The sequence below is a fragment of the Sinocyclocheilus rhinocerous genome, unplaced genomic scaffold, assembly GCF_001515625.1.
Source record: "Sinocyclocheilus rhinocerous isolate Xijiao unplaced genomic scaffold, SAMN03320098_v1.1 scaffold760, whole genome shotgun sequence".
NCBI classification, from domain to species: domain Eukaryota; kingdom Metazoa; phylum Chordata; class Actinopteri; order Cypriniformes; family Cyprinidae; genus Sinocyclocheilus; species Sinocyclocheilus rhinocerous.
Window position 1 is genome coordinate 492,061 of NW_015667422.1, and position 11,649 is coordinate 503,709.

Consider the following 11,649-nt stretch of genomic DNA (forward strand, 5'->3'; position numbering starts at 1 on the left):
CTAGGGATGTAACGGTATGAACATTTCTTATCACGATTATAGTGACCAAAATGATCAGGGTTATCAGTATTATCACGGTATTGTTAAAATGTGCTGGAAATGTTCAAAAAGTACTGACACACAAATCATTTCACCAAGTTTTACATTTAAAATCAACAAACAACAAATAAAATGAGTTTTTGTTTGCATAACTAAAACAATAACATTGCCAATGATGTCCGGATTTTAAATGACAACATGACTGACAACAGTTTATCTAATAGCATGTTCAAATATCTAATGTAAATGTTCAAATAAAGCTTTGAAAAAGTTTCATAAATGGTAAACCTCACATTTCAGCTTTTAAATAAAGAAAAGTCAAAATGATAATTGATTAATAAATGATTATATGTATTTATCTGCTCCATAAATAATACTAGATACCTTATTGTTTAAATGTGTAGAATCCACATAAGCTTGTTTTTCATCAACCGGTCAAAATTTACAGCAGGGCATGCAAATTCGGTCCGTTTTTTGATCAACACACCTTTCACTTTTTAAGACTAAAACAAAAGATGTATTCATTGTTATTCTTAATTAAAAAGCATAACAACAATACACAGTAAGATACAATGACAAACTAGCTTACAAAACGTTTATTAACAAAAACGAATAAGACGAGGCATGGCATAAACCACATGCTGTATTATATACCGACTAATAAATTACAGAACGTTTAGCAAACACTGAGGAATCAAATAAATAAAAAAGAGAGCATCCATAGCATAACGTGAAGTAAAGAGCAAAGATAACGAGCTTTTCAAAATGAAAACAAAAAGAAAAGTAAAACTAAACTTGCTGTCGGTGACAGTGCTTGCATGTTTTTGTCCCACAAGAATACCAACATGTTCACCTTTGGTTTAAGAAGCGGTCTTTTACTTTACTTTAGAATGAAACCCATCCATCGTTTCCTCAATATTCGCATTATTTTTGCTGCACGCAGCTTCGCGCTCCTGACGCGGCGAGTATAAACCAGGCTCTACACTCTAAGCGCTGCGCAGCTCAAACGAGTCGCGCGGTTTCGTTATGCTTTCAGTTTCGTTTGCCGTTTGATGTTTCTCACATGCAAAAGAAATGCAGCGCTTATGAGTTAAACAATGCGGTGGTCGCGCCAATGCGACCGCACACAAAATTTAGTTGCACTGGCAGAAAAAATTATCGCAAAATGCGCCCATTTGGTCGCACACTGGAGCCCTGTGCAGTACAGTATTTATTTATCCTCAGTTGTTCAAATCGCAGTAATCGAATACGGTTATAGTGATAATTAAAATATGAAACGGTAATACTAACCGTGGGGTATTTTATCACGATTTATCGTCAAACCGGTAATCGTTACATCCCTATTAGGTAAAAACAGTAGCTCTATATATAACGCTATAACGTAATCACAAAAAAAAATACTGTAAATATATTTTCAATTTCTCCTTTTTCAATACATTTAAAAACATGTCTAAATTAATAATATAAATTTGACACAAATACCCACATTTCTGACACAATACCATGGTGCAGTTATAGTGCTACTACAGTAAATCTATGGTAAATGATGGCAATTTGTAGATTAAAAAGTCTTCTAACTGTATCGTTGCGCACCGTGTTTCTCCGGTTTGTCAGACTCAGCGCTGACAGCGCATTATTCGCGGTAAAAATTAACATGGATTGGCATGGAAATTTAGTAATTACACCATAAATGCATATAATTAATGTCTACTGTTTCACAGTCAACACATGGCTTTTTGGCTAGATTTAAAACAAGGAAAAGTGCACTTTTAGATAAACAAGGCAATAATAGATGGCACTCGTGGTGGTAGTTAAACAGTTATATTTATTGAGTTTAAACGTGAATGTCTATGAAAGATTGTATTACTGTACTGTGATAAAAGAGAATCACAATGCTGAAAAAGCATTTTCAGAAACAACGTTTGGATTTGAAATCAAAATAATGGATAAATGTTGTGTTTGTGGTAAACAGCCGCGGATCAGGAGCGGACTGCAAACGCGTCCTGTGCGAAAGCAAAATGAGTCCGTGCTGCTTCTGCACCGCATACACATACTGTATACGCACTGCAGATGGAGTACTTGTGAACTTGGTGCAACAAATCTAGTTCAACCTCAGAGGCAACGCCACAAAGAGCTCTATGACCAATGCATGGCAAAAAAAAATCCCTGGAAACTGGATTTTTTTTTTCTGCCATATGTCTATTCTAGAGACATTTTGTTACACCTTTACTTAGTGATTATTTTGCCTTATGTCTGTTCTAGAGACATGTTACAGCTTTTTGATAAAGCTTTAATTGGTTTTCTTTTGGAAATATGTTTCAAATTCACACTGAATGCATTCATGGCTGTAAAGCATGTCTGTGTGTGTCAAAATCGTGATTAAAATCGAAATCGCAAAATTGATCAAAGAAATCGCGATAGTTTTTTTTTGTCCATATCGCACAGCCCTAAAACAGACTTATTTGTGTTCTTCGCTGAATACAAGCGCTTCACACTGGATCTCACAGCACCATTTGATCGAGACTGATCAGCGAGTAACGCATCTGCTTTAGTGAAGCTCGCGCCGCCGTTTAAACTTTGATCCGAGTGGATAAACGGTCCGAGGGACGCGCTTCAAATGATTTGGGCTCTTTCGTTCCGCCTTTGCCTCATACACATTATATCGAAAATGTATCGACCTCTTGTTATCGTTTATCGAGGAAATTTATATCGCGCAATAATTATCGTTATCTATTTATCGCCCAGCCCTACCTCATATAAAATAAATAGAAAACGAAACATTCATTTAATATTTAGTTTGACTTTAATCAGGTTGATAATCAACATTTTATGAAGGTTATGAACAATTTTTTTTATGAAGGTTAAACACATCCTTCAGTGATCTTGTAAGAGTGTGAGCTCCTAATTTGAACATTATTCATGGAACGTGCCTTGAAGCAAGTGAAGTTTGTTAAAGCAAGCAAGTTATTTGCCTTGTGCTGATTTATGACACTTTTTTTGGGGGTTATATGACTGTTTTTTGCAATATACCTATTTTTTTCAACTTCAGCTAAAAGGATACCTACCGCATGACTTTGGACATTCGTTAGTGCAACTTTTTCTGAGATTTTAGCAGAGGTGTTTGTGTTGCACATCATAGAAGATAATGCTTCCGTTCATTTTAATTGTTGGAGAAAACTGGTTAATTTTGAGCTTTTTTGCACTATTTTCGTCTTCCCGGATGCAACCAATCAAAAGGCTTATATAAACGCCCCTAAATAAGCCTTAATAGTTATTAGAGGTGCAACAGCGCGTTTATTAGTGTTTTTAACTCAATGGGGTTGAAATGAAACTGAAACAAACCGAAGCTGTGTTGCCCGTCTCCACTCTTCCCCTTCCACTCTGCAGTGCACCACCCCCACTTTTGTAGAATTTTTCAAAATTGTGGTAAGAACTAACCGGTGCTGAAACGGGGTTTCATGCCCCTTTAAGTTTCTCTGGTTCTTCAAAGACCTCGTTTCTTCAGGGACTCCAACTAAAGACCCCATCGCTGTTGGGAACGTAATGAAGCACCAGGACCGGCGCACTCAATTTTCAAGTTGTTCATCTTTGTTATTATTTCACACGACACTCTGCAGCACTCTCTCCTATCTATTTTTTTTCCATCTGATCTTCTAAAGGATTGAGGGCATTTGTCCAGAGATTGTTTCTAGAAACTTTGCTGGCTTATGTTCCGATGTTTGACTCGTCTCCTCTGAACGTTATTGTGTATCTTTGAGTTCTCATCCTCACACGCTGTTCTCGTGAAATGTATATATCAAAACTCCTCAGTTTCCTCCCCTGTGTACGTTGCTCTTAAGAACACCAAATAAAACTCTTCCGGTTTCTCTTGTCACAGGTTTGAAATACGAGCGTTTAAATTTGCGTTTCTCACCATGTCGACCTGACATCTGCATTCATTCACTACAGCCTAAGTATTTGTTGCTCACCGACTTTCCCGGTCCAGATGGTGAGTTCTGAGTGGCGTGAAACACAAACCCTGCAATTTTAATGCCAGAGGACTGCTAGAAACCCCCTTAATGGAAATCATCGACTGGACCTGTATGGCCCATTACTCACTTTCTAGAGGGGGTTAAAAAGTCCATCTTGTAACATGGCTGCAGCGCCACGCTCCACCAGTGCGAATGGCCTACGGGAGCAGAGCGACTTCCCTCGAGATGGGAAAAACACTCCATTGTCCGGTGTTCAGTAGTGATGAGGTTGTGAATAATGAACCTAGGTGGGTGCCAACACAATGGCGGAGAGTCATCGCACAGAGCCCGGTTTGACTCATTTGTTCATCTCATATTCTTTTCCAGAAAGTTGCTTTTGTTCGTGAGTGCAAAATGATTAGTCCTTGAGTTACAATGGTGCTAGTTGTCCTCTTACATTTCATGCATTGGATGCGTTATGAAAGACCATCAGTCTTTTGGGAATTGCGTCAGATATGCTGGAGGCTTTTTTTTGTTTTTTTTTGTTTTTTTACTTCTAAGTATTGACTTGAAGTCATAGTTGCCATTTTTTATTGTTGTACACCTTTACCATCTGTCAGGTATCATTTCAAAGTCACATGCTGTATATTTGGGGGGAAAAAAAACTGTAGTTTGTCACTATTACTTAGCCTTTGCATATTTATATATTGAAAAATATTTCTGTCATTTTTTTTTTCTTCTAGCCTGTACTATACTCTTGTTACTGCGACCTTGCTTCGCGTTTTTGTATTTCTCATTTGTCAGTTGCTTTTCATAAAACTATAGATGATTTTGTCATTGTGGCTGTTAATACCCACTCGCCAAGTGAACCAACACCCTTTGATTCTCCAATGATTGTCGAACTGTTATGATTAGGCAAACTGAAAATCAGGAAATATTGAATTGTGAGCTGTAGAACTGTCCAATTAAAAATCCATCTGCGTATTTAAGATGAAAATGCAAATAATAATGCAAAAACTGTGCATTCAAATTTGTAAGATGTGTAGCAAGCACTAGCAACCATTTTTATTAAAACCATACTGTTGATTACAAATTTTAAAGGACAGTTCTAGTATTTCAAATAATCCAATAATAGTCAATATTGTAATTGCACCACTTGCTGAACACCGGTAAACTGAAGGGCTTTACTAGCAGTTTAATTCATTCCTCCAAACTCATCCTGTACCCTTAAGAAGTTAATTAGACAAATACACAACATAAACATAATATTACAACTTTTCTTCATCATGAAACTAACTGTGCTCATGGAAAGTCACATTGTGAATGTGATCTTTTTTGTAACATCACACTGAAATTTTACCGTTAATCACTAAAGCATCAAATAAATCATTATTACAGTAGTGTGCACTTTTGTAACATTAGTATTTCATGAGATCAGGGTTTCAAAACAAGAGCAGTTTTCACGTTTTTGTTGATTTATGTTTGAATTAATATATAAAATGTGTGGATATTTGGTTTATTTTGTAATGCCCATCAACTAAAATATTCAGTGTAATATAACTATAACATTCCATGCTATTTGGGTCAAAATAAATTTGATTAAAGTGAATAAATACAGAAAAATATTGACTAAATTTAAAGGATGTTTTCGTCAAAAGACAAACTAGGACTAAATAACGGTGTGAATATTAACACTGGACCTGGCCTAAGGATTTGATTTTATAATTTGTCATTTTAGTTTAGAAATAAATGCACTTTAACAGCCATATTTGTTCTTTGAGGTAACCAATATAACTCAGTCATTTTTTTTGCGCCATCTTGTGGACTTCTCATTTCAAAATCTGGTGTTCAATTGTGTTTTAATCTAACTGAAATGTCCTTTTTTTTTTTTTTTATTTGGACATAATTAAAATATTTCAGTGAAAAATTCAAATTTAGTTTCTCAGCCCTATATTGATGGCCCTCGTGGGATTCCTTTGCAGTTGTGGTCGCTTCATATTTCTGCTCATTTAGATGAAAAGATTGACCTCTGTTTAACTTTGCAGGATCATCAATGGTCACTATCGCTCAGATGGCTGCAGAAGGTTGACTCTCATTTAAAATGATTGACTTCTGGTCATTTTGATGATACAAATGGCTATTACTGTGAAGGAAATCACTCCTAGTGAAATGAAGCCTGCAGTTGTGTGAAGATGTTGCCCTTGTAAAGCGTGTCGGTCCTGTTGCCTGCACTCTCAGCGGGTCTCCGTGGCATTTCCCCTGACTGCCCTGCGCCGCTTCCTGTTGTTGAATTTTTTCGCTCGCCTCAGCTTCAGAAAGAGCAACCTTTGAGCCGTGTTTTATCACGAACAATAGTGACTATTGGCAAATTTGGAATGCAAATTACTTTTATACTATGCAGTCTTCATGCATTCTTTTGCATTGATTTTTCTAATAAACAACATGCGTGCAAATTTCACATTATTCTGTATGTCATGTAATTCTCATAAATTATATATACCAAGTAATTAATCTCGATGGCTAAATGTTTTCTGCAAATATGATTTAAGCAACTGACTTTATTATCTGCATTTCCAGAGTAGAAGTTAAGATATTCCAGATCAGTTCCATCCAGACTCCATTTATAGTCGAGATTTTATCAAAACTCTCTGTTCTGTATCACTCAGTCCGTCTTCATAGCTTCAGAAATCCATTTCCTATTTCTTAGTCCTTTGGCAGCGTTAATATTTTCTTTAAAACACATTTGGCTCAAGTCAAAACATCAGAGCTGTCATAGATGAAGCAACATCAGTCATGAGGTTATTCAGTATGCATTGCTTTGCCAACAGAGTACTGGCTCTAATTGAGCTTAATTTCAGATCAGGTCAATCTTTAAAAGTTAGAAGTGCGTATGTGTACTACTTGTTTTAATTAACGTTTTACTCTTGCTAATTAATTAGCAGTGGGAAAAGTGATGTAATGTTTAGACAACATGTCTATCCCCAATAAGTTGCCAAGCAGATAGCCTCAGATCTTAATGTGACTTCCTATCCGGCACCTTTTTTCTTTTTAGTTTTTCATGCGTTTTCTTGAGTTCCAGTGATAACATCAGTGGGTTTTGAGCCTTGTCTTGCATGTTCAAAAAGATCTTACCACAAAGAATCTTTAAAAAAAAAAAATTCTACTTCAAAACTTGAAATAAGTTAATATCTGAAGCTGAATTTTATTTTATTTTATGAACTTTTTTATTTGATCTTTGAAAAGTTGAAACAACATAAAATTTCATTTCATACCTAGCACAAATGGTGTGGTTTAAATGCCAAAGTTTTAAACTTGGGGTTAGGAGAGTGAATAAATACCCAAACCCAAGTATAAGCAAAATTTACGGTAATGCTTAACTAAAGTGTTGTGGGAAATATTTGATTTAGTCAATCAAGTCAAACAAAAAACCTCTGACAACATGACCTAAACTTTGAACATCTGTCAGTACACAAAAGAATAGGTTGATTATTAACTAATTTATCCAAATAAAGCAGATATAGTGCATTGCTGTCAAGTATATGATGATTTGCTGGTAAATTTCGTCATGGCAGCATGACCTTGAGGGACGTTGAGTGGTGGGTCAAATTCTTGGTTGTTCTTCACGGCTGTGAACATCCCAACTGGCCCGTCATTCTTCTTCTGACCACTCACTTCACTTTCCTGTCACATGTCTGTCCATTTCATCCACTAAAAGTCATTCTAGACAGTGAGCAGTGAGCTCTGGCATGAGCAGCGCTGAGCTGTCAATCACGTAATCTGCCACCGTCTGCATTTTCTGCCCCGCTGCAGCAGTCGCTGCCCTAGAGAAACAGCTTCCCGTCTTTCAACAGACCTCTCTGTCTTTGAGTTGAGTGGAGGAGGATTGTGAGGAGACAGAAAACAAGACAGTGTGTGTCCGTCAGCAGCTTTCGTCAGTCAGCGCATGAAATCAAAATCGACCATATTTACTATAATCTATTGTGCAAATGTCATCATTACTTGTTATTCTTTCGTCAAAATGTATTAACTTTCTTACATTCTGCTGACATTACCAAGGCTTCATGGTCTGGGAAAAATTATATTAAGCAATAAAGTCAAATCCTGCCCTACATTCTTATAATTCAGTTTTCATATAATTAGTGAAACTGAATATTGTTTCACACAAATATGTCACGTTACAGAAGATAAATGCTTTTTGAATGAAGTTTCACATATTTTAACCCATGTTTAATTGCATCACACAGATTTGGTGCTGTTATTATTGCTGCTAATGATCCATTGATTTTCATTAAAAAATGACTCATTCTGGATCTGATGGAAAGCAAACCTTGGACACAAGTACTTCTCATATGTCAAACGACTGTTTGTTTGTTTGTTTCTCAAGGTAATGTGGGCGGAACAGCAGGTGGTGAAACAAAGAAAGAAGAGGGATATTTACTATGAGCCGGCTGATCCGAAGTTTGCACAGCAGTGGTACTTGGTGAGTAAATAGCTCATCTGTTTGTTTGTGCGCACATGTATGTGTTCGCAAACTCTTTGTTCATTTGCAAGCACGATACCTCCCGCTCAGATCGGATAGTCTGGGTGGGCTGTTGTAATGTTCTGTTTGGATCCATAGGACTCTGTTCCTTTTACCCCTATTAAATGGGACATTGTGTAACCGTGTACTTGTTGCTATTATGATCATCCGGTGGAGCTTAAAGTTTAATCAGCCGGTTGTGATTTGGCTCTTCGGAAACATTCCTGACTTTCTGGCCTTCATTCTCCATCAGTCTTTATACATACCCTCTCCTGAGATGATAGTCTTTCTGTGTCACTATTTTAAAGTGGTCATATTCGTTTAAAATAATTTACTAATGACTGTTTATATGCACAATTTTATATGCAAATTCAATTCACTGCAATATTAGATTTTGAATGTACTGTTTATGTATATTTAGTTTAAACTCTGCAGTTTAGTAAATACACATTTGCATGAGAAATGAGCAGCATGTGGTGTCAACACTACCAAAATACCAATAAAATATGAAGCAAGCAATGCTGGGAAAGCAGCTGAGTCAGCTGACTAAAGACGTGCATGATAACCTGTTTGTTACTTGAAAAGACAATAATTCTGTCCCAATTCTGTCTTGCTTAAATATTAGCCACGTTTTCCAATAACTAGAAATCTCTGGATGAGCGTATGTGCACAAAAATCTCTCTCTTAAATATCTTCAAAGTATTTTTGAGTCTTAAATATAATCTGTTTGAAAGATATGGTATTTATCTTTCTATTGTTATTCAACCACTTTTAATTGGATATAAATTTCATTTGATTATCCCAATCTTTTTTTCTCCAATTTAGGTGTTTACAGAGGCTTTTTTTTAACATATTGAGCTAATATTCAGTTTAATGGATTCTTAGGCTGCGTGTAATTGTAGATAAAGTAGACAAGTTTCTGTCTGACAAGGTTGGAAAACTATGATTCAAGATGATGGATGTAGAACGCTTAGGCCTATATATCAGCTCTGATACTCTAATATCGACTGTCAGGCTACAGACAATATTTTACAATTATTTGTCATTCCTTCCTCACAGTCTCCTGTTATATTGATACGTTTACTATTATTAAGACCATTGAATTAACGTGCACTTTTTAAAGACTTCATTATTACTTATAATTTACAGGTCTGTTTTCAAGGCCAGCAAAGAATGAATTTATTTATATATTTAATATATTTATAAAATGAAATATAAATGTATTTATATTTATTGATTGAACTAGTTATTAAGAATCCCCCCATCCCTCATACCTCTCATTTATGGCAATCTTGCAGAGTAATGTGAATCTTGTGTTAAGTCATTGCTCAGTCATTTTGCATTCAGCGGTGATTCACCAGACCTGGACGTTTTGTTCCAGCTAATGAACCAAGGAGACAATAGATGCTTTTTCTCATAGTTTGGGAAATGTCAATGTCATGACTGAGCTCCAATCCTTCTCAACGCAGGCCTCCAGACAAAAAATTAGAGTAAGGAGCCATTGGGCTCCTATAAGAAAAAAACTTAGGCGCCAAATTATCTTTTTTAGGTTCCACAGAATAAACGCGTTTTATTTATTTTATTATTATAATTTTTTTTTTACATTTCAACATTTCAATCATACTGTCATGTGTTTATGTCTCATCTTTTCTTGACTTTATCAGCATTTTAATCCATCTTGTAGATGACCTGGGAACTAAGGTTCACTTAAAGTGGGAACTAAATGTCTTTTCCAACTTGAAATATAGAGTCACAAAGTAGGGCTGCACAATTAATCGAATGCGATTGTCATGCGCATTTTGATAGTAATGCCAGTTCTGTAATCAGCAGTAAAATTTCCAGCCCTGTCACAAAGAATTGTTCATTAAACAGAATCTGTACCAATCATGGACCATAAGCATTACTTGGCCACTGAGTGTAGTTTGGGCTCCTCCTCAATGCATCCTGTAAATGTTGTCATACACTCTTAAAAATAAAGGTGCTTCATGATGCCATATAAGAACCTTTTTTGTCTAATTGGTTTCATAAAGAACCTTTAACATCTGAAGAACCTTTACGTTTCACAAAAGGTTCTTTGTGGCGAAAGAAGGTTCTTCAGATTATAAAAAGTTGAGAAAGAGGTGGTTATTTTAAGAACCTTTGACTGAATGGTTCTTTGTGGAACCAAAAATGGTTCTGTGAAGAACCTTTTAAGCACCTTTATTTTTAAGAGTGTATGTGGGAAGATTTGCATAACGCCGCCCAAATGTTCACGCAAAGAAATAAGGAAGGTTCTTCAGATTATAAAAAGTTGAGAAAGAGGTGGTTCTTTTAAGAACCTTTGACTGAATGGTTCTTTGTGGAACCAAAAATGGTTCTTCTGTGGCATCGCTGTGAAGAACCTTTTAAATCCCCTTTATTTTTAAGAGTCTTTCATACTTTCAGTCTGTTTTTCTTAATTAGTAAAATGCAATTTTATATGAGTTGAATCATGTAGACAACAGGTTTAGTAAAAATATTGATATGCAATAGCACATAAATATAGCAAAATGCTCCTCTTTATGGTTATTTTTCTAGCTTACTGATGAGCTTATGGACACCGAATGGTTATTCTGAGGTATTACGTTACAATGTTTACAAGCTTTACACGTTTTCCGCAGTTTGAAACACTGAATGAGCTTTTACATGAGACATTTCAGTAAGTTGTACTGTAGGCTCTCTTATAAAATAGCCTACCTTTTGATGTCAATCCATGTTCATTATGTACTATAGTAAGAGAAAGATTAAATGGGTTCGGCAATGCGCTTCAAATAATATGAAGTTCACGCATTAACAGAACACAACATAGACTAAGATCTTGATAAGAAGAAGCCATATTATTAATGATTATAAATGAGAATTGTTAACGATATTGCCAATATCCACACAGCTGACAGCTTTACCTGTTGTAGTTTGTTGAAGTTGTGCACGAAATAGACACTGCTTTTCTGCACTTTCACTTCGCACGTCTCCGTCATTTTGTTCTCTCTCGCGCTGCACAACTGAGCTGTGTTTAGCAGGTGTGCGTCAGCGCTGCAGAGATGAGGACTGTTTGAAACTTTTTTTTCCACTAAAACTTTGATGCGCATCGTCTCAGTTTAATACGTGAACATAACAAAAGAT

At 36.0% G+C, this 11,649-nt stretch overlaps 1 protein-coding gene across 2 annotated transcripts in view; it reads left to right on the forward strand.

Moving 5' to 3' along the window:
- LOC107733942 (furin-1-like) overlaps positions 1-11,649 on the forward strand; it is a 115,295-nt gene that overhangs the window by 52,203 nt on the left and 51,443 nt on the right. For both annotated transcript variants that reach the window (XM_016545797.1, XM_016545796.1), the window contains exon 4: positions 8,374-8,469. In XM_016545797.1, the coding sequence (XP_016401283.1) occupies positions 8,374-8,469 (96 nt within the window). The remainder of the gene's footprint in view (positions 1-8,373; positions 8,470-11,649) is intronic.